Source organism: Schistocerca piceifrons, chromosome 3 (genome assembly GCF_021461385.2).
Source record: "Schistocerca piceifrons isolate TAMUIC-IGC-003096 chromosome 3, iqSchPice1.1, whole genome shotgun sequence".
NCBI classification, from domain to species: Eukaryota; Metazoa; Arthropoda; class Insecta; order Orthoptera; family Acrididae; genus Schistocerca; species Schistocerca piceifrons.
The window spans coordinates 901951473-901976271 of record NC_060140.1 but is presented as its reverse complement, the minus strand read 5'-3'; the positions used below and the strand labels follow the sequence as shown (position 1 = coordinate 901976271).

Sequence of the window (24799 nt, the reverse complement as noted above, 5' to 3'; positions counted from 1 at the left end):
GTCAGTGTTTTATGTTTCTTTAGCTGCAAAGTACAAAGTTTTGTCTGATGAAACAACTGCATTTGCATTGTATGCCTGTAGGCTGCCTGTTGTTAGCAGCTAGGATAGGAGAAGCTTGTATACATCAGGCTGTTTAAACTATCAGGAAGTCCTTGTCTTCTTTGCAAGGCTAAGACAAAATGCCTGTGCTGGTTTGTGTGATATTCTGGTTATTGATTTCTCCATTGTTTCCACAGGAATCACTAATCTGTCTTCCTGGTAGGCTTGTATAGAACCATTTTATAAAGTTATCTCAGATCATTCATTCTATCAGTGTGGTGTACTTCGTGATATTCTCATCTAGGGTAAGGTATTAATTTATTATCAAATGTCATTGTTTGTGATATCCATTGTGGACGCCCATAAATTATTTCTTGGAAATTTCATCTTGGATGACTTCAATCCTTGACTGATATTTTGCTGAGTGTGTCCAGTTCTCACCTCTGTAAAGTAGTGTGAGACCTGCCATTACTCTGTCAAATTTAATTCTGATCTTGTGTGTTATATGTGTGAAAAAGAGTATATGCTGACAAACATAAGTTTTTATGTGAAATATTTTTTGAGTTGTTGCGTTGTAACACACTCATATATTTGAAATGTGCCATTTGTTTAAGGCTGTTTACTGCAATTTAACATTTCACTGTTCTTACATTTGAAGGCAAATAAATTTGTCTTTTCTGTCAGTGCTTTAATGTAATATTGTGATACTTTTGCACCATTAGGCATGCTAATAAGTCCCTCTGTCTCACTTATGTATATTAATCCACTTTCACAGCTTTCATCTCCAAGAAGGTGCAGTATTTCCATAGAGAACAGCAGATTACCAATTTTGTTACTGGTATGGTAAACTAGTTTGATGATCACCTATCTTAGAAAATGGTCACAGAGCCATGACAGTTGTAGCATGATGGCTATTGATCTGTGTTCTTATTCTTGTCATCCTTGTCTTTGTTTCAAATTGTCATTATTTTATCAGTGGTATTCATATGAAACCTTAGCCTCAGATGATACAAACCACTTTTTGGAATTCCACCTTCCAAGTCTTCAGCATCACATCTCCAGTGAATGTTCTTGCTTGGTGTCTGCAGAGCAGAATAGTTTTATTTTTGTTCATCAGTAAGGCATGATGTCTAAGATAAACATCCAGTTGAAAACATCCAGTTGACACACATTACAATGATGGCTATAAGGCTCAGTCCCCTGGCCAACCACAGCAGGAGGTGTGCAGCTTGTGGTTATAAAACACCGCATCTGAATTAACATGACAAACTAATACATCTTAAGTGATAAATCATAGAATAAGAGCTACATTACAACAGCAGCATACACCTGGTTTGTCCATATTATCTAGTAAATTCAAATTAGAGTTATTTTAATGATTTTGTGGTTACATATGTGCAACTAAATAACAGAAATTCTCATTTTGTCTTATATGTTTCACCTTGTTCTTTAAGAAGTATTTTCTGTAGCCTAAAATATATATGTATACAGGGTAGTCAGAAACAGTCTGAAAGGGTTGTAAGGGTGCTTTAAGGTAGTTGTGCTGAGAAATAATTGTCAAGAAAAAAATTGAATATGTTGCACTGTTTCTGAGTTAGTTAGCATTGAAGTTAGCTAATCAAGACATTGCATGCGAAAATTCAAGTGGCTTGCCAGAGACGGTGTCACCAAATACATTCTTCATTTGGTTTCCTAGAATCCAACAAGAGACTGATACAAAAATTGGACATAGAATAGTAGTAAGAAATGAATGCGAGCCAAAGGGTGGGCATTCCCATGCATTATCATCTATGCTCTGAGAATGACTTGACACTCATTATATTTCGTGGACCACTTAAATTTGCATGTGCAACAGCCTGCTTGGCTAATTTAAATGCTAATTAAATTGGAAGTGGCATTATGTATTGAACTTTTTTCTTAAGGGTTATTTCTCAGAACAACCTACCCTGCAATACCCGTACAAGCTTTTCAGACTGTTTCTGACCACCTTGTGTACATGCAGCACTTTCCATTAATATATACTAACATTCTCCGTATAGCCTATAAACTGTTCTGTCACTGTCACATATGTAGTGAAAATTTTCTTCTGCCTCTGACACTATGATAACTTTTGTGCTGGTGAATATGACAACTGTTTGCTGGTGAAGTTTTTCTGTTTTCAGTACTATAACCAATTGTCATAGCAACTGAGGATTGGTGAGACATCTGCATTGAAGATCAAATTAAAGCTGTAATTACTAAAGTGACTCAATCACCCCTTCCTCCTGTTTCTATATTTCACCCACAACATGAGTTTCATGATTCTCCTGTCAGGTTACAAACAAGAAAGGGAGACAAAAACATTACTGCACTGGTTGAGTAATAAGCAACTAGATGAAACCCACCTGCAATAATATCTGAATCTATTAGGGTATTTGGCATCATGATTGAGTCACTGAGCCAAAAGAATTTTAATGAAAACATTAAATATATAATTTTTCTGATTGTTAATGCGGATTATGTTCAGTTAGGACAACACAAGATAACTTGGGTATGAATATTACATTTTGCTTTTTCATAAAAATTAATGATGTAATTGATTAAAAGGAAAATATCATCCAGAAATATGAAAAATATACAGAGACAAATGGACTGGCCAGTACGTCCTTAGTGCAGTACAGCTGCCAGTCACAAAACATTTCCCTTGCTAACTCTTAATTTAGGGTAGGTGATACTCTTTTTCCCTCTCTCTTCTTTCCTCCCTGAAGGGAGCTAGATTTTATTAATTTTTGTGGGTTTTGTGTAACTGTCAGCAACACTGATCCAAGGTAATTACTGGCCAGCCCATCTGCCTCTTTGTATTTTCTTCACATAACTGATGTAATGTACAGTCTGAATGGATATCTATAATTAAAAAGGTGATAAAATAACGATTACCGGCTCTTTTAACAATTACTTGCTCTGGTGTTGTTTTCTTTTAATTTTCAGCAACATTTGAGCATTGCATCTTAATCTTGAGGGAACTTCTTTTCTGTCACACATTTATGTAATTCTTTCACCCATCATATGAAAGAGCAAGGGTGGTTTTTAAGTCATTGTTTACTGTTTCCCTTTCCTAATTTTTAATCTGAGTGAGCTGTATTAGTTTTTATTGCTTAAGTACTTCTGAATGTTTTAGCATATTTGGAATCAGTTGTATTATTACACGTGAATGGTGGGAATATGTTGAAATTGGAGAACGTGCAACACCTTCTGATTCTTTTTTGAAAACACATTTTTCATGCAATAGTGAATCCATTATATTTCATATGATTTTTTCTCATTTTTATAGGTACTTTCAGTGTGGGGCCTGTTTTAGATTGGACTACTTCACAAACAAAGATAAATTTGAAGCCATCTGTAGAAGCAACTGATAAAAGAGAAGCGGTGAAATTATTTTTACCAAACCAAATTACAAATGACGAGTTGTTCCTGAACAGCAGTACTGCAGTCACAAAACCAGACCAGCCGCCACTATTTAAAGTAACTTATCATAGTGAGAGTGCAGTAGGTCAGTTTGCTTGCCCTAAGTGCAACAAAACATTTTGTCACATGCGTATTTTTGTAGAACATTTGGCTCTGGAATGTGTTCAGAAACCTCATTTCCAGTGCCCTTACTGCCCCCAAACTATTACAAAGAAAGGTAACCTCAAGAGGCATATAAGAGAAATACATAACTGTGTTTTGTGACTGGAGTCTGTGAACTGTTTACCTTGCTCAATTTGAAGAGTCACTGGACATATATATTTATTTATTTATTTTATTTTTTTACTAGGTAACTTTATCCAAAATTCAGTGTCACTGTCATCGTATATGATTAAGAAGCTGGTACCCCAGTAACGTGTCTTCACATATTGAAGAATAAATGGTTGTCATACGTCACGCAGTAGTTAACTTCAATTTTTTGGATTTGAAAGTATTTCATCCGGCTAAAGTTCTTGTGCGCATGTTTTAAAAATCATGGGATTGTACTTTTAAAGTTAATTATCATTTTTCTGTTTAATTCTGACATTTTACAAAAAATATCATTTGTGGTATACTGAATGGACATTTTTGTTAGAGTTATTATTTATAGGAAAGATGCTAGATGATTGTTTTTGTCACCTTTGATTTAAATTTATTCATTTATATATCTTACTTGATCTTAATTTTGAGTATTCAGTGATCAAAGTGTATTTCTACATAATCATTTTGACATCAACCAAAATGATTGGATTAAGATGATAACACATTTGCTCTAAGGCGTATTTGACAAAACATAACCTTTTTACTCATGTGTTATAAAATTTATTGAACATTAGTATTATTGTTGTAAATGTGGGATAGACTGTGTAGTATTCAGCACGAATTATCAGTTCAGTTTAATGTTGCCACAGTTGAAAATTTCATTACATGAAAAAATTGTAATAAGACTGAAATAAATTTTCTGATTGATAATGCAGAAATAATATCCTGAACTGACAGTCATTTCAGGATTATGCATGGTTGTTAAAAAAATTGCTGAAACAGCTGAAACCTGTTACCTTTTAACTTTTTTCTGAAAGCATACAATGAATACTTATAGAAATCTTCATTAGCATACAAGTTTTGATCTTCAAAATTTGACACGTTTTCTGTGGAGAGGGTATGCTGTATATTCAGTTACTTTATATAGGAGTAAATGATCTATGACTATATACTATCTGCAGACAGAAACAAAACGTTGTAGTGATTGGTAAGCAAAGTGGTTGAAAGTTCATCATGATAAAATAAATTATGATTAAAAAATGCAGACTAAAAAGTCATGTTGATGTAGAGATCAACTAATATTATATCAATTTTAAATGGAAATTGAAACTACTTGAAATGAAAATGGGCATGTACTTGCCAAAGTGAAATAAGAAAAACTGACCAGTGGCAACAGATAAAAAATCATATATACGTATAGACAAAAAATATGAATCTGCAGCTTTGAGAATTTTAGAGCTATTACTATCTCAGGAGAAGGAGAAAGATAAGAAATCATGTGCTCCCTCCCAATGAAGGTCTGTAATTAAAGTTCCAAAGACCAGAGTGCCCTATGCATGTGTTTAAAATTAGTGTTTAGGCTGTTCTTTTTTGCCCACATCAGTAGTTGGTAAGTAAATCCTGCTCTTCTGTTTCCTGTGGTAAAGATAGGATAGGAATCATTCACCCTTAGATGCCACATTGTAAATGGCCTGCAAAATGCAACTTATAAGTCAGAATGTGTTCCACAGGTGAAAATAAAAAGCTTTATGAACTTTTAAAAATACCTCTGTTTTTCTAGACAAATACATCTGAGTTTGAGTATTGTATTGTATTGTTATTATCATCTGTAGTTTACATCCAGGGTGGGTCCTACAAGAAGTAACAGTCCTTTTATTTCCTGAATGGCTCAATATATCGAAACACTGTTGTAGGTGAATCATAGTACACAGAGGCATACAATTTTGTTACACGATTAATGTTGTCAAATGTTGAACTGTAGGATCACCTGAGATATGAAAGTAATTTTGTTTAAAGGCATGGCCTGTTAAAGAAATCACACTTGGATGTGTTTGCACCAAGACAGAGATCTCCGGTTGCTCTCAGTTTTAGCATATTTTTCAAATTACATCACAAAATATTTCAGCATCAACATTAACTGGCATTATATTACTGTTCTCATCTTCTGTGAGCTTTTGAATGATATTAAAAATAAGAATATAGTGATGTAACACTTGTTGATGTTGATATTAAAATATGCCTTGAAAGTATCTTAGAAACAAACTAAAATTCAGAGCAGCTTGTGGGAGAGTTGTGTACAGCATATACTGAACTGTATCCCTAAGATGTTCTGATTGCTAAAATCTTATCTGACCTTGTATCCGTGTTGTATAAAATAAGGCCAGGTGGAAATATGTCCATAGCTTTGGTCTGTCGTCTTGCAGCATATACCAATGGAAAATGGCAAGAGAGCTTCATTGGGCTGTGTTTACACTGGACTCTGTCCACCTTGCCTCTCAGTGTTTTGTTGATTTCTCAGATACTTTTACCAAAAGATTCAGAGCCAACATTAACAAGTGCTATATTATTATAATTGTATTATAAAAAATTTTTGAACACTAAAAAAAATTACATCACCCAATTAAAAAAAAAAGCTTCCTTCAATATCTCTGTTGATGTACAAGTTGACAGCTTTAACCATATAACAAAATCAGATGCTCCTTTACTCATGGAAAGCTTGTTTCATTATATTAAAATATTCAGTAAACAAAAGGATGTTCTGTCGTATGTGACTCACCTTTACAGTCGTTACTCCATCCTGGTTTTCCCATTGTTTGATTTCACCCTGTACACTCCTACTTACATTCTGAGATGTATTTGGAAATATTAACTCCTTTTCTGTAAACAACACTATTTGGTTCGGGAAGGGGGGGGGGGGATTATTTACATTTAAGCAGATGGTGTTATTTATGGTTACTGACAATTTGCAGTTGATGTACTAACATTTCGAGATCATCTAGATTAATCCTCTGCAAACCATTGTAAAGTACATGGATTTAACCACATATTAGCATTCTTTCCCATTCCATTCATGATGGATTGTAGGAAGAATGCTTAAATGCTTCAGTAATTCATCTGACCTTGTCATTGAGGTCCATATAGCAGCAGTATGTAGGAGGCTGTAGTATATTCCCAGATTACTGAGTGAATACTGTTCATGACACTAGGCTGTAGTATATTCCTAGATTACTCAATTAATACAATTCGTGACACTTTGTAAGCAGACTTTCATGTGTTAGTTGTTTTCTATCTTCAGTTGTTCACCACTAAGAATTTCTCAGCATTTCTCTGTCACACTGTGTGGTGGGCCACGCAAACTGGTCACCATTCATGATTCCCTTCTCTGTATACATCCAGTATAACCTGTCAGTCCTATTTGGTGTTGTTCCTAGACAAATGTGAGGTATATTTTAGAATGGGTCACATGAATGTTTTGTAAGCAAGCTTCTCTGTAGGCTGGGTGAGTTTACTCAGTTCTTGTCAATAAACTGACGTCTGTCACTGCTTTACCTTTGACTGCACCTATGTGATCATTCCATTTCGCATTCGTAACAAATTGTTCCACCCAGGTATTTGTACTCCATTTTTTTTTTTTTTTAAAAGTGCACGATTTTACATTTCTGAACATTTAAAACATATTGCCAAGTTTTGCACCACTTTGAAATCTCATCAAGATCTGCCTGGATATTAGTACAACTATTTTCAAATAGTACTTCATTACAGATAACTGCATCATCCACTCAAAGGCCGAGATTACTACTAATGTTGTCTGCCAGGTCATTAATATACTACATGAACAGCAAGGGTCCCAACACATTTCCTCGTGAAACACCTGAAGTTGCTTGTGCATGTGTCTATTCTTTCTATCTGAGCTTATATGCTGCACACTACCTATTGAGACAGTGTCAGTCCAGTCACAAATTTTGTTTGGTACTCAGGCAAATGCTTTTCAGAAATAAAAAATACTGCACTCACTGTATTTCCATTATCCATGACTTTCCGGATGTCTTATGAGAAAAGTGTGAGCTGGGTTTTGCGTGACTGATGTTTACAGAATGTATGCTGTTGGCATGGAGTTTGTGATACATCATTATGGTTTAGCTCAGAATGTGTTTTGAAAATCTATGGTCAGTGGGTGTCATGACAATGGACAGTTGTTTCGCTGATCACTTCTGCTACCCTTCTTGCAGATAGATGTGATCTGTGCTTTCCTCCAAACACAAGCGCACGGTTATTTGTTTGAGGGAACTGTAGTATATTATAGTTAATTAAGGTTCTAACTCATCTGCATATTTTTTATAGGCTATGACAGTGATTCCATCATTCAGTTTTAGGGAGTTCAGTTTTTTCTCAATGTTTCCTCTCAGAAGACGAATACAGTGGTAAAAAGTTTGACAATAATAAATGTATCATTCTTCTTTCCTGTGGTGCAAGAATTAAACTGGAGCATTCCTCATAGATCTTACTTCAGCATTTATGGTTTAGTTTGCTTCCCTCAGTTTTGGTTCCTGTGTTGTCCTTGAGCATCTTAGTAACTTTGGAGTCACTAACAACAGCCTTAACCTGTAACTAAAATTACTTTGGTTTTTGCGAGAGATGTTTTGATAAGATTCTGCTATAGCAGTTGTTGAAGACTTCACTCTTTGCCATTTATTTCATTTAGCACTCTCTACCTGTATCCTATGCATAGTTTTACACCTATTGTGCAATAGTTACTGTTTCTTTGAGACTTTCTTTATAGAGACTATGTATTATGGCTAGTCGTTGTTCTCATGAACCGTTCTACCAGGTATATATCTGACCAGCTACTCTTCTTACTGTTGCTAAATCTACTTTACTGAATGTGTAAATCTTTGTATTTTGTTTTAGTTGCCCATTCATAGCTTGATAATCATTGTTGCTACAACCTGCCTTGTGCTCACTGATACCAGTTTCAATGTTCACAGCCTCAAAAAGGTCATGTCTTTTTGTTGCCATTAGACCTATTTTCTTCATGAGTGGACTTCTGAACTATCTGTTCAAGTACATTACTGGCCATTAAAACTGCAACACTGTGAAAGTGGCAAGCAACAAACATCAAAATGGCATGAAGTGTACTACGTTCGTGGACAGCAAATGATTACACTATTTCAGTGCAGCTGCATGGAATGGATAGGAGTTACACCATCTGTTTTCTGTGTATAATTATGATTATACAGTATGTTTCTCATTCAGATATAACCTTTGAGTGATTGTTGTTTCTGAGAAGACGTAAGGGAAGACACTTTTGGAATCGCACATTGGAGTTCTTGGTCTGTCAAGACTGTGGTTTGACATTCCATTTTACTGCTACTCGTGTTTGTTAAAGTCTTGTTACTTGTTTGTGTATGGACACAGTGTGTTCAGGTGAACTGTACTCATTGGCATGCAGGGTCTTACTAGCTCTGCATGACTATCACACTTGAAAGCAGACATATTGTATTTTTGAGGATCATACACGCAAGGCATGCAACCTGAGTCAGGAAATAGCTAGTTTGCAGCATCATGGGTAGTCAGCATGGTGACCATTGTTTCAGCTTCCCTTGACGTAACACAGAGAGAGGGGTGGTGACAGTAGTGCATCCAAGGATAACACTGGACACATTAGTGGCACCACGTCATTTTATCAGATGAGTCTCGGTTCTGTATATAGCATCTTGAGGACACATCCCTGTATGTAGGTTCTGTGGATAAAAAAAACATTGCCAGATTGCGTTTGTCATAGTAATACAGGTTCAGCATCTTGTATAGTGATATAAATACCCTTGGGTACTCAACAGGATCACCTCTAGTTTGCATAGCCGGTAATTTCGACAGCAACCATTACATTTCTCTGCATTATCATCAAGACCTCCATGACATTATCTTTCACCAAGGTAATGCAAGACTGCAACTTGCCTGTACTGTACTGACAACACCTTGATACAGAGGTTGCTGGACTGTTGGGCAGATCTCCCGACTGTCGAAAACATCTGGTCGTTGGTTGCGAAGAGATTGGCATACCACCCCTCACCTGCCACTATGATTTATGCATTATTGGCATAGAGTCAAAACAGCATGGAATGTGAGTTAGGTTTGACTCAATGATCAACCAGGTTAGACCCCTTGTTACTGTCAGATGTGGCTGTTGCAGCTCTGTGTACTAAATTTTACACCTTGTAAAAAGGTAAACATCACTCAAGGATTAGGTCTGAGGCCTGTACTGACATGTCAACTGCTACCTAAAGGCAGTACAATGAGCGGTCTATGGCTGCGGGACACATGTGATCAGCATGTTGTCGGTCTCTGTGGCCTTTATTGCCAGTAGGTGAATCCTGCTGATGCTGTTGCTCCTTTATTTGAACAGCTCCTCATTTGGCCTCTTGAGGCTGAGTGGACCCCATTCTAGATCCTCCTAACTCATGTTATGGCTGGAGATGGATTGCCACTACGAGGGGTGGTGGAACTAAGTTGTTAGCATCAGAAAGCCAGTAGAACAACACCCTAAGTGAGGTAGCAATGGAGCAGTGTATGGATGCCTTGTAGGTGCCCAATGTATCAACACAGAAACATCATTTTAGAACTTTTATTTATTACTCAATAAGCTACAGCAGTCATGTTGGTGCTCACAGAAGTCAGCTTTCCCAGGATGTGACCTGTAAGCAGTGTATGATGAGGTGCTACTGTCAGCAGCATCGCAAGGGTGGTAGAGTGATAATGCCAGCAACACCCAGAAGAGCGCTGACCACAGCAGCGGGCGGCAAGAAGTTTGCCCACACTGGAGAGTAAAAGCGTGTCCAGCTGCATTGGACAAAGCGTGCCAAAACCACACTGTGAGTCCAGTGTGGATGAGAAGGCTCACAGTAGTGTCAGTGTCTGCTCTACATCAACAGAAGCAGGCAGCAAGGGGTTTGCCCACACAACCAGTGGTGTTCATCGGTGGGTGGTTCGTGGCCTCGGGCTCGAACAGTTGACGACCCGTGTAGGGGGCTGGCAGCAGCTGAAGTAGGCCCTGAAGTGATCTGCTGGTTATAGGCTGTTAAGTTTGCAGCATTGGATTTGATACGAGCCACAGCTATCTGATGCAGAGGCAGGAGGTGGTGACTTGTCGATCCGTGTAGGCCCGTAGAGCCCTAGGTGCCCCATGGGGCTGGTGTGTGGCAGATTGCAATACCTTTGACTAAAAATGACAAGTATCTATAACCCACCAGGGGACTGACAACTTCCCCGGCAGCTTAACGTCACACTATCTTGCACATTCCTGATGGGTGTGAATCCTTCACTGATTTGCCTTTGTGCAGCAGCTCACTTTCATATTGGACTTCATTCGCTTCCCAAGTACACCACTCTGGAGTTGATCTATTGCTGTAAATTTCTCGACCATCGCATGCAACTTAGCAACAGCATCTTCGTGTGGCATCAGTCTGATGAGAAATAAGGCTGCTGGCACTGCTGTTAAGGCTGCAGTCGTCCTGTCTCAGCCTTCTGTCTCTTCCATTCCACTAGATGATTTCCATGTTGCCATCTGTCGGCAGGTGGTGCCACTTTGGCATCATCACTGGTCTCCTCTTCACAGGAACAAGCTCCAGTGAATTAAACCTTTCCCAGTGGCTTGGCTGACCACATCTCGGCCCTCTCACCACGAGGAGTTCATTTTAGCTAGGTTGCTTATTGGGCACTGACTTTTTGGCCATCGCCATTTGTTAAGTGGTGGTCCCTCGCCACTTTGTGCTCATTGTCGTCAACCTTTGACAGTGTAGCATTTCCTGACTGAATGCCATCAACTGTTTTATCAGATGACGCGCAGACAGTTGACTGTATACTCCTCTTTATCCATTGTAGCAATATGGCAAAGAACATCTAATCTTTGGTTTGAGATGTCCGCTGTGTCTACAGTGTATTTTGTGGACCTTGCTCCAGGAGGAAGTCCTTGTTTTTACCTCTCTTTCCTTCCATCGAGTGCGCTTAATATGTTAACATCTTTTTCATATTAATGTTCTAACATTATGACATTGGTGCTTGTGCCCTAAAACGAAACCAAATCAAAAGTATTTATATGATCTTGGCTCCTCCTTTTTTGCTACGGCATCGGTTTCTATCACAATAGAACCATGGCTTGGACATGAAGCAACTTGATCACTCATGCCGCAGAGTCTTTGCCTTTCTGCAATGTCAATTCTAATACGTCTGTAGGCCCCTGCTTGGTTCCAGCATGTGGTAATCATCTCAATGCCTTGGAGCCACTAATTATCATAACAGCAGGTAGCCCTTGATATAACTGCATCTGTCTGGCTGTGGTCTGCCCCACTTCCATGGCCTCTTGCAATAGTTACAGCAGTACCATTATTTTTCTCAGTTGTGCCAAAAAATAGTGGTGGCATTACACTAAAAAATCATTCTGAAATGGTATCGGTAATCGAACCCAGGTCCTTTGAAACTAAAGGCAGTGCCACTAACAGTTCGGCTACTTGTACACCCTGCGTACTCTCAGATAACCTACATATTTGCTCATGTATTCTTCACACTACTGTGTAAAAGCAAGAAAGTAAAATTTCGCTATTTGGTATCATTTCTACTGTTGCAATTTTATTACCCAGCAGTGTAGTTTTCAGAGAAGGCATTTCGAATTGATTTGCAGGTGTCTTTTCACACTGAGCACGAAACTGTAACTATCCCAGTCAATTGGTGGATGACTAAATTCTCCTCCATTGATGACAGTGTGATTGAGAGCATATTTATTAGCAAGCTGTGGTTTTTGGATACATATTGGAGAGAGTTTGGTGGTCATATTCACCGTAAACATAATGAAGTAGTTTCATTGGTACAATAGTTACACATATTTAATTAAATGTGTTACACTACTTTATGCAGACCATTTACAAATTTTTTGTTCAAGAACTCAGTCAAGAAAGGAAGTGGTAATCAAAAAGAAAGAACTTTAAACAGCTTGCATATGTATTTAAATTATCAGCCATGATATTTCCATGTGAAAGAGTTCTGTGGCTGTGTACTTCAGCATTTTGTCTACCAAAATTGGTTTGATAGAAAGTTGAAAATTATTTTTCCTTCTGGTACAATACCTTGATGACTTACTGCTGTTGTCCAACAGCAGTGGGCTATTCATAAGAAATTTCACCAAAATAAATGTAAGAATTGTTTAGATACACTAGTGAAACAATGGCAAAACAGTCATGGTGTCAGGCATGAAGGTGATCGTAGATGTGACATTTATTTCTATATTAAAACTGGGCACCTTACTTGATCTAAAACCCAGAATCTTGTCTTTCATTGGCAATTTTCTTACCAACCAAACTACACATGCACATCTCACTAGGCTTACTTGAAATGGAGAGATACTGGCAAAACTGAAACTGGAGGACAGGTCTGTAGTCATGACTGACTAGCTCAATCAGTAAGAGCATTGCCCATGAAAGGCAAAGTTCTGGCCTAGAGGCTGCATCTTGTTTGCCATTTTGACCTGTGTGGTATTTTCAGAATGGCACACAAACTACTGCAGAGTGAAAGATTCATTCTGAAAATAATCTCCATGTTATGGCTAAGCCATTTCTCCATGCAGAGTCGCAGATAGGCACAACAAAAAGACTGTTACAAATACAGCTTTCGGCCCATAAAGTCTTCATCAAAAATAGATGACACACACACACACACACACACACACACACACTCTCTCTCTCTCTCTCTCTCTCTCTCTCTCTCTCTCTCTCTCGCGCGCGCACAAACGCAACTCACACATGCGTGACTGCATTATCAGGCAACTGTAGCCACACTGCAAGCAGTCCGTGATGGGAGTGGTGACCGGGTGGGGGTAAGGCGGAGGCTGGGGTGGGGATAGGGAGGGGTAGTAGGGTAGGGGTGGCGGACAGTGCAGTGCTGCTGGGGAGTGCGCTGGGAAGAGGTGGAGAGAGGATAAGGCAGCTGTATGCAGCTGGGAGTTTAGATGGATGGCAAGGGGAGAGGTGGGTGGGGGTGGAGTGGGGTGGAAACGAAGAGAAGTAAAAAGACTGGGTGCAATGGTGGAATGAGGACTGTATAGTGCTGGTATGGGAACAGGGTGGCTGGATGGATGAGGACAATGGGACAATGACTAATGAAGGTTGAGGCAAGGAGGGTTACGGGAACGTAGGGTAAATTGCAGGGAAAGTTCTCAGCTGCGCAATTCAGAAAAGCTGGTGTTGGTTGGAAGGATCCATGTGGCACAGGTTATGAAGCAGTCATTGAAATGAAGGATGTCATATTTGGCAGCATCCTCAGTAACCACGTGGTCCACTTGTTTCTTGGCCACAGTTTGTTGGTGGCCATTCATGCAGACAGACAGCTTGTTGGTTGTCATGACCACATTGAATGCATCATAGCGGTTGCAGCTTAGCTTGTAGATCACATGACTGGTTTCACAAGTAGCCCTGCCTTTGACGGGATAGGTGATGTTTGTGACTGGCTGGACCACCACCTACTCTAGTCTGGTCACAAACCTCACCTGTGGTCTCAGTGTGGCTACAGTTGCCTAAGACTGCTGTCATGCATGTGAGAGTTGCGTTTGCGTAGTGTGTGTGTGTGTGTGTGTGTGTGTGTGTGTGTGTGTGTGTGTGTGTGTGTGTGTATTTTTGATGAAGGGCTTGTGGGCTGAAAGCTTTATTTGTGACAGTCCTTTTGTTGTTTGTATCCACGACTCAGCATCTCCACTATATGGCGAGTGGCAACTTTTCTTTTCATAATAATATTTAGATTCCATCCTATATTTTCTATTGTTTGACTTTTTTCTGGAAGAGCTAGTTTAACAATGTGTACCGAAGAGCTTTTGTGGAGTTTGGAAATTTGGAAAGAGTTAGTGTTAAAATAGAGGCTGTATGGTGGATTGTGAATTGGGCCTAGATAGCTCAGTCGGCAGTAACTGTGAAAGTTTGTGTGATGATCTGGCACATAGTTTGTTTCAAAGCAGTGCACTTTTTGGGTGATATTAAATCCTGTTACTACCAAGTGTTATTGCGATAGATCAAGAGATATTACCAATAAAGAGTCAATACCATCTTACCATGTGCCTGTCATGGTAGGTGCAGGACATCTGGTGACTGTGGTTGCCAGAAGATTTGACAAACATCTCTGAGAGTATATTAAGTATCATAATGTGTGTGTTTTTGGGGATGTTCGTCTGCAGATGTACCTCTCTCAAAGATTGTGGTTTTGACAGCAGAATCGACTGGATGCTGCTGCACTCTTTAGTGTTCTGTCAACAAAAATTGCAAGGGCGTGGGTGGGGGGGTTGGTCATTGCAGACTATCACTCTCCTCTGCATCCTGACAGAGGTGATCCAGTATGTCACTGTGAGAGACCCTACAGTGTATTCAGTAAAGAGCACATTGATGGCTGATTATTTGAAACATGACATACTGCAATTGTTATAGTTCAGACAAAAATATTCATTTGTTGCTACAAAGTTCATGTGCTCAAATCTGACCAGTGCTATCAGGGAGGCTTTTATCTAGTCTTAACCAATATCAGTCTGCTGGGTGGCAAGTGCTATTAATAGTCTAAAATGGTTGTTGCTGAATACATACAGATCATTATTAGGTACTACCAGCAATATGGTACAACAATTGCTGAATATGTACAGAATATTATTTGGTACTAAAAGCAGTATGGTATAACAACTCTTACTCTGCCTTGAATATATAATCTACATTGAAATGTATTTATATCACTGCATAAATAATTACTTATACTGGCTTATGCTAATGTAATTTTAGTTATAATTTATAAGCCAATTTAAGTGTTAATTAATTAGACCCATAAAATATAGTAAAGACAATCACTTACTATAGCTGAATGACGTGTGACACACAGAAACACTCAACAGAAAACAGTATTTACACTAACTTTCGAGCTCTTTCTCTTTCTTGAGCAAAAGTACACACACACACACACACACACACACACACACACACACACACACACACAGAGAGAGAGAGAGAGAGAGAGAGAGAGAGAGAGAGAGAGAGAGCCATGGCAAGAGTGACTGTCGATTACCATGCATGAGGTGATGAGAGGATAGCAAGATGGTGTGAAGCAGGGCTTTCAACAGATGAATCACAGCAGCTGTGCAAAAAGACGAAAGGGGTTCAAAGGGTAGAGCATAGAAGAGCTAGAGAGAGGAACAAAGAGGAAAACATAAAGGAAAAGTAGACTAGAGCTGAGGTGAAGGGGAAGTCAGAGGAAGAGAGAGAGAGAGAGAGAGAGTGAGAGTGAGAGAGAGAGAGAGAGAGAGAGAGAGAGAGAATATGCCCGTTTGTGGGAGAGGGGAAGAAAGCATGATAGGAGAAGGCAGTACATGATATGGATGCGGAAGGAATGTTGGGGACAGAAGAGAGAAGGAAACATCTAAGGAGAGGCAATGGGAAACAGGTTAGCAGAGTTTATGCAAGGAAGATTGCAAGTGTACAGGATATGCTGGAGAGAGAATTCCCACCTGTGTAGTTCAGAGAAACTAGGACTGGTAGGGAGTATCCAAATGTCTCCACGGAATGCTGCACAATAATTGTGGTATAGTTGATATATAACTTGGGTTCTTTCAAACATGGCCCTGCCTTTTATAGGTTAGGAATAGCCTGTGACTGTATGGGGTGGGAGGTCATGGGTGGATGCATGGGACAAGTCTTGCAACTGGGTCAACTACAAGGGAATAACCTATGGGATTCAGAACCAGAAGCAGGACTGGAGAAGAGATGGACAGGGATATTCTATATGTTGGATGGATGGTGGAACACTACTTTGGAGGATGTGGGATGGATTTTGGATATGATATCCTTCACTCAGGACATATGAGAGGTAGTCAGTGCCCTCATGCAGGATGTGGTTGAGCTTTTCAGGGCCTTGGTGATACTGGGTGATCAGAGAAGTGCTGGCTGGTGTCAGAGGAGCTGGTGGCTTAGGAGATTTGTCTGTGGATGAGCTGGAGGAGATATTATCTCCCAGCAAAGGCTCAGGTAAGGTTATCAGTATATTTCGACAGCTCCTGCTTTCTACTGCAAGTGTGGTCTCCACAGGTGGTGAGTGTCTAAGGAAGATACTTTTTGTTATGGAGCAGGTGACAGCTGTCAAAGTGGGGGTACTGTTGGTGGTTCACGCAATGAAAATCAACAGGTGTATTTATGGAGCCACCTGAGAGGTGGAAAAATATGTCTACAAAGGTGGCTCATTGAGCTGAGGGGGACCAGGTGAAGTGGATTTGGGAATAGGTGTTGAAGTTATGGGGGAAAGAGCAGAGGTTACCATTTATTTGCATAGCTATGTTGTTTATTGGGAGCGGGTGTTGAAGTTATGGAAGAAACAGAAAAGGTTACTCTACCTTAAGTCCAGATTATAAAAATGTCATCAATTAATCAGAACCAGACAAAGGATTTTAGGTGTTGACTAGATAAGGAAGGATTGCTCCAGATGACCTAGAAATAAGTTGTCATAGTATGATACAAGTACCCATGCCAGTACCATGAATTTGTTTACAGGTTTGGCCTTCAAAAGTGAAATAATTGTGGGTCAGGGTGTAGTTGGCTAGGATTAGCAGAGAGGTGGTGGGTTTAGTATTAGGAAGACTTCGAGAAAAGTAGTATTCCATGGCTGTAAGACTGTGGACGTGGGGGATGATATAAGGATATCACATCCACAGTGGTCAACAAGGAATCTGAAGAAAGCAGGACAAGAACTGAGGAAAGGCGGTGAAGGAGGTGAATGGTGTTTTCAGTGTGGGATGGGAGGTTATGAACAGGGTTTGGAGGTATCGGTCAACAAAGGCAGAAGTTCGTTTCTGTAGGAGCACTGTACCCAGCCACAATGGGATGACCATTAGGGAGACCTGTGGTGTTGGGTTTGTGGAGTACGTGGAATAGGTAAAAGGTAGGCATTCAGGGGGCTACTGATGTGAGGAGGGAGGTGGATTCAGGTGTCAGGTTTTGGGATGGAATTTAGGTTATCTGCTGGGGATTGTGTTCTTCTGGGATAGGATCGTGGCTGTAAGGTTTGTATGCAGAGGTGTCGGAAAGTTGGTGGAGACCCTTAGCCACGTACTCACTGTGATTCGTGATCATTGTGTGGAGCCTTTGTCTGTGAGAAGGATAATAAGGGCTGGATTGATTTTCAGGTTACAGATAACTGTGTGTTCCATGGGAGGAAAGGAAGGTGAGGCCAGTTTAGAAGTGAGGAATTCCTGTATTACTAGCAGAGGGCAGTGTGGAAGAGTGGGAAGAGTGGAGGATCACAATTGGAGGGATGTTGGAACTTTTTAAAACAAGGTTCTTTTTGGAGTTTTAGTTGTTGTCAGTGAGGTGTGTGATGAAGAAATGTTTTCACTACAGAGAATGAGTAAAGGAAACAAGTCAAACGTGGCTGAACACAGGTTTTGTATTAAAGGTAAGGAGTTAGAAAGTACTGATACTTCTGTAGGGATAAGAATTTTGGTGTAAAGGTTGACGACAGTGTTGCAGATTGGTGTTCAGGAACAGTGTGTTTCATGGAGGGTGGAGGAAGTTTTTGGGGATGTCGAAGGCAGAATGAGTCAGCAAAGCATGGTCAGGGAGCTATGAAGGGTTGCCAGGGGGCTGAACAAGAGTGGTAGGCTATTTCTTGGCTATAGGCAGTTCCATGTAGGCATAGGACAGGAGTAGCTCGGGCAGCTTCCTCAGATGGTGTTGGGAGCACTGTTTCAACAGTTGAAGGCCAAGAGTTTGTATTTCCAGTGGTTGCAATAAGGAGGTTGCGGTAATGGAGTAAAAGAATTTTGTGAAAGAAGTAGACTGTCAACTATGGTTTGAGCCTGGATTGTAGGATTCTGAAGGACCATATTGGTGAGGGGCTGATGGAACTGAAAAACCTTATCCCAACCCTCACATCCTTTCTTCTCCCCCCCCCCCCCCCCTCCTCCTCCCCTCCAGTTCCCTCTTATATGCTCTATACTCTGAACTCCTTCCATCTTGTCGAAAGATCTGCCTCACATTATCTTGCTATCCTCTTCTCGCCTCATGCATCCATCCCTACCGCCTCCTTACCTCCAAGTACTCAGGCGAATGCCCTCAGTAATGATAATTATAAGTCCCTCTTGCTACAGGCATGAGCGTTTGCTTGTCTGTGTAGTTGTGTGTCCAAATGTGTGTACTTTAGCTACAGAAAGAGCTGGAGATCAAAAGCTAGTGTAAGTACTGTATTATGTTGTGTGTTTCGACGTGCCACAGGTCATTCAACTATAGGTGAGTTGTGGCCTTTCCTGTAATTTATGGATTAATAGGATCCTATTGTTCTGAAGTTTAATTAACACAATATTTGTTATTATGTTTTGATATAAATACACAATATTTAAGTTAAAATATTCTCAAAATTATTATGTATTATATAAAACCAGACACTTTTCTGTAATAAGAATACTTAAATCTTTAAAATCTGCATAGGCAAATATTCCAGCAAAAGCATTTTAGTGTGGTGTGAAATTTTAAATATCACTTTCCTCTGTAAAAGATAACCTTCTGCTAAATGTATATTACAGTCTGATTAACAAGAATTAGGAAAAAGCCTGTAAAGTAATTTCAGCATTGTCTGCAAATAAAACAATTTTTTGTTGCTCATGTATATGACCGTTGCCATAGTGGTGAACATAATGTTAGTTAATCACATAACAAAATTGTATCCCTAGTATTGTTATACAGTGTTTTACTATGCAGTAGATGAAACTGAATTTACCCTTACTATCTTGGCCGTAGTCTTTGGTGTTCTGCCAAGGCTAGACCTACTACGTGAGTTTAGTCATGATTTGTGGAAATTGACTGAGGATTCCCCTTCGCAAATTGTTTCACTCATTTACTAGCCACCAGCATGAGAGTATTTACTTCCATTGTTGTTCAATGATTTCACACTTAATTTATACTGTTGGCCATTCCTTCTTTTGTATATGCCATCAGAAACCAGTCAATGTCCTATGTCTTCCCCTCCATCTGTCTACAATTGCTTGGTAAATGCCAGTAAACATAGTTCTCACCATTCTTTGTGCCAGACTTTGCAATTTAAATTTTTTGAGCACTTCTGCGTTACTATGTGTCATTCTCTAATCTCCCATTATATGCTCCATCTCAATCCTTCTGTCTGCTTTGACTGGTATCTTTGCTGAGGCTATCCCTGCTGCCTGCTCCAACTGGGTCCTTACAAGGGACATCTAGGCTTTCTCCTTTGTACCCTTGCTCAACACCTTTGGTGTTTTCACATCGGTTACAGAGACTTATTCTGCTTGTTCACTGCTTCAGTTATGTGTAGTACCCAGTGTAGTTTTCCAGCACTTGAGTGTCACACACAGGTATTGGCCTCGTTCTGCTGTGATGATGTCCTGTCCCAGCTGTCTAGTTTCTCACAACACTTCTACTGTTTTTGAAGGTCACCATTGGCTCGTTTCTGAATTTGCTAACATCCCATTTCTCTTTATCCTATTTCTGATGTCTTCTAGGTCCTTCTGTAGTATCCTGCAATATTCTATTTTTTTATTTCCTTGAATACTACTATGTCATCAGAAAATAGTCTTAATTCTAATTTTAACTTTTCCTCAATATCATTTAATAAATCGGAAACAGCATTGGCTGTAACTTACTACCTTGTAGTATGCCTCTCTCTTCCATCACTACTTTCGATGTGGACTCTCCTATCCACATCCTCTGTTTTCTGTGGTGTAAATATTCTGTCACCCAGCATACTATTCATTCAAGACTGAGGCCTTACAGTTTTGTTAGCAGTACTATGTTATTCACCCTATCTAACACTTTGGAGAGATTGGTGACTATACAGTCAAGTTGTCCTCCCTTTTCAATCACTTCTTATATATCTTGCTGAAATTTTTTGTATGTTTTGTATATTTGTAAGTACATGTCTGCAGTCCTTTTTGACAATGGAAACCCATCACCACATACTGTAGCACACCACTAGAGGAGCCAAAAGAAAATGATGCAAACCATTGATAAACTGAAGATGATGTGTTGCTTCCATTCATTTCTTCCAAATCAGCATGGATTGTTGCAGCATTGTTCTCTTTCAAATGCCGAATGTTATTACCATAAGATACACCCACTTTATCAGTGGGCTGCACCATTTTGTTTTGATTCATCTAGTGGTGTGCTTTAGTACTGCAGCAGAAGATTTTTATTCTGTACCAGAACTGCAGACTTGTGCTTCCAAATTAACAAAATTTTAATTACAATGGAAGCACTGAGCCCCAATTATAGGGAACAGCGATCTCACTGGGGTGGGGGTTTATTGGGGGTACACAAGAGGTATGAGGTGAGGAGGTGGAGGCAGAGCAGGACAGGGATGGGGAAGATGCTATAGTGCTATGTGTAGGAATATGCTTGGATATGGCAGGGGTAGGGTGTCGTGCTATGCAGCATAGTATCCAGAGGCTGTGCTGGGGGTTAGAAGGTGAGTGTGAGGCTGGAGGTGGAGTAGGGAAAGAAATAGAGGCAGGTGGAGGCTAGGGGCAAGCAAAGGTTAATGCCAGGGGAGTTAAGGGAATGAAGGATGTGTTACAGGAAGAGTTCTCATCTGTGCAGTTCAGAAAAGGTGGTGTTGGTGAGAAGAATCCATGTGGCCTGGGATGTGAAGCAGTCATTGAAGTCAAGCGCGCTATGTTGCACGGCATGCTGGACAGACAGTTCATTAGTCTTCATTCTTGGGTAAAATGCTGTGTAATGATTGCAGCTAAGTTGGTACACAATATGGCTGCTTTCACAGGTGACCTTTCCTTTGGTGGAGTAGAAAATGCATGAAACAGCACTGAACTATGTGATAGTGGGAGAATTTATGGGACAGGTGTTGCATCTAGTTCTTTTAGAGGGACACAGGCCTTGAGATGTGGACTTGAGAACATAGTTGGAATGGGGAGAGAGAAGGATGAGTGGGTGGGAGGGATTCGGTGGATAGTAGAGAGGATATTACTCATTTCAGGACATGATAAGAGATAGTGAAAACCCTGGTGGAGAACGTGATTCAGTTGCTCCAGTCCTAGGTGGTAATGAGTAGTGATGTTGGGGCAACTCCTTTGTGACCAATCAGTTGCTATATGAGGGTAGTAGGCGACTTGTGAGACAAGGCCCAGGAGATGTATTACATGACAAGGTGTAGAGGGTTTGTAGAAGCCTGGGCAAGACCCTTGGCATTTGGCAAGGGACACTTCATCATTGCAGATCCAGCCACCACTGGTGTCTAAGCTGTGTAGAATGGACTTATTGATGTGGAAAGAGTGGCAGCAGTTGAAAAGGAGATATTGTTCGTGATTGGTAGGTTTGATGTGCACGGTAGTACTGATTGAGCCATCCTTTAGGTGTACGTCGGCATTGAGGAAGAGGTCTTGTTGGGCTGAGGAGGATCAGGCGTAGCAGTGAGGGAGAAGGTGTTGAGGTTCTGTAGGAATGTAGATAGGATGTTCTCACCCTCGGTTCCAGATCGTGAGGACATCTTCAGTGAATCTGAACTAAGTGAGGGGTTTGGGATTTTGGGTGGCCAGGAAGGATTCCTGTAAATAACACAGGAATAATTTGGCACAGAATGGTTACATGCAGATGTCCATTGTGTACCATGGATTTTTTTGTAGGTGATGTCTTCGAAGTAATTGTGGATGAAGATATAGTTGGTCATGGTTTCTTTGGGGTTGTAGGTTTGGAGTCAAGTAATTGGGAAAGGTAGTGTCCCGTAGTGGCAGAGCCATGAGCACTGGGGATATCAGTGTAGAGGGAGGTGGCATCGACTGTGACAAGCAGAATACCAGGTGATAAAAGGATGAGGACGATGGAGAGTTGGCAGAGGAAATAGTGTCATTTATCTAGAGGGTTAGGGTACAGGTAATAAGCTGAAAGTGTAGGTCCCCCAGGTGCAGAGATGCTGTCTGTGGAGACATCGTACCCAGGCACTATGAGGTGACCTCCGTACTTAATTTTATTTCTAAAAGTGATAACTAAAACTTCATGACTATCTCCTGTACTACCACATCTTTTCACTCATCTAGGAGTACATTATTATTTACATAAAAATCAAATAGCAATTGTAGGTAAGACACAGTGATACAACCTATGACTTTTTGAATTTCTTAATGTATACCTCACCCCAGCTGCCTTTCTTGCGCCTGTTATTTTTATGGCAATGTATGATTCATTTTTATTAATGTGGAGCTGCTCCACTTTGCTACCTTTCAAGGTTGGTTGCTCAGTGGTGATATTTGAGAGGTAGTTCAGTGAATGGCATCCTTACTTTTAGTTCAGCTTCCAGGAAACATGTTCGATGGTCCTGAGTGACTATTTGGGTGCACTGTTGGCCCTGGTTTCTGCTTCAGTCTCTCATAGATCAGCATTATACTACTTTGAGTGATGTTCTGTGTATTTAGGATGAACTATTCATCAGTTATCACAGAAAACACATAACTATTTTCTTTGTTTATAGTTCTTTTGGTTGTGTTGTCAACATTTCTTGATTAGTGCAACTTGATGTTAAAAAAAGAGAAGTTTTAAAAATGATTGAATTAATGAAAAAATGTTGTGTGAATTAGATCTGTGCGAAGAGGATACTACAAAACTGATCATTTGTGGGGCTTCCATAACAGTTGAGACAAAATTGCAGGTAGGGTGTAGCCAAAGAAGAGCAGAATGAGTGATCACAGGACAGTTTGCACACAAAAGAGTGTAATGAAAATGCTGAGAAATCTCAACTAATATACAATGAAAAGAAGACATCAAACATCTTCTAAAAATCTATTTAGAAAATTACACGAACTAGCTTACAGGATGGAATCTCATTTATCCCATAGGAAGTGAAAAGATAAAATTAACCAAGATGCCAAAAGCAAATAATTACAGTTGCTGTTACAAAACAAGGCGGTTCAAGGTTGCTCATGACAACCTCTTAAGTTTCACCCCACTTCATCCCTGCCTATAAAGTGTCATCATTTACTGGCTCTTCATTTGTCACAATTTGCTATGTCCATGTGTTTATTTTCATTTTGTTTTGTGAACTCTCTTCTCTGCAGACAATTATTAATGTAACTGAAGAGCAGCTTTCTTTTCATAGCATAGTTGCTAGTCCATATTTTCTTGGTGTCTACCAGGACTTAATGGACATCAGAAAACAAGCTAACTGTGTAATATTTAATGCCTTAAAGTTTTGCAACAAACTCCCACATTGTAAAGAAGCTAGACAGAACATTAACTTTGCTCAAGAACAAAAATTGATGGCAGACTCATGTAGAGTCTCAGAAACAACACTGCAACATGTTAGTGGCATCATAACATTTACATCTACATATATACTCTGTAAACCAACAAATGGTGCATGGCAGAGGGCACCTTGTGTATCTCTATCCCTCTGTACAAGCCATAATTTCTCTTATATTTTGCGATCCTTACGCAAAATGTACATTGACAACAGTAGAATCATTCTGCAGTCAGTTGCAAATGCTTGTTCTTTAAATTTTCTCAATAGTGTTTGGTGGAAAGAATGTCATCTTTCCTCCAAATTCCCATTTGAATTCATGAAGCATATCTATAAAGCCAATGTGTTGATTGAACCAGCTGGTAATAAATCTAGCAGCACAATCCTAAATTACTCCATCTGACCTGGTGAGGAACCCAAACACTCAAGTATGGGTCACACTAATGTTGTATATGTGATCTGCTTTATAGGTAAGCTACACTTTCATAGAATTACCCAGAGAAACCGAAATTTATCAGTCACTTTCCTTAATGCTGGCCTTATGTGCTTGTTCCATTTCATAGCTCACCGCAACATTCTGCCTAGATATTTAATCGACATGATTGTGTTAAACAGCACACCACTAATATTGTATCCGTATGTTTAAAGATTGTTTTTTTTTTTACTCATCTGCATTAGTTTATATTTTTCTATGATTAGAGCAAGCTCCCATTCTTCACACCAAACAGAAATTCTAAGTCGTCCTGTATCTTCCTACAGTCACCCAATGAAGACACTTTCCTGTGTGCCACACCATCACCAGCAAATAGTTGCAGATTGCTTGCTCACCTCATCACTCATGTCATTTCTGTATATAGAGAACAAGAGTAGTCCTTTCACACTTTGGGGCACTCCTGACGGCATCCTTGTCCATGTGATATTTGCCATCCCGAACAATTTACTGGATTCTGTTGCTTAAGAAGTCTTC

The 24799-nt window shown here is 39.8% G+C and overlaps 1 protein-coding gene across 3 annotated transcripts in view; it reads left to right on the top strand.

Moving 5' to 3' along the window:
* The window catches only part of LOC124788276 (longitudinals lacking protein-like), a 552769-nt gene extending 548965 nt beyond the window's left edge, over nt 1–3804 (top strand). Inside the window, exon 5 of one of the 3 annotated variants that reach the window (XM_047255494.1) lies at nt 3350–3804. In XM_047255494.1, coding sequence (XP_047111450.1) covers nt 3350–3747 — 398 coding nt within the window. In that variant the 3' untranslated portion in view covers nt 3748–3804. The remainder of the gene's footprint in view (nt 1–3349) is intronic. The other 2 variants (XM_047255503.1, XM_047255504.1) reach the window with 2 other exon arrangements.
* Nucleotides 3805–24799: the final 20995 nt, after the last annotated feature.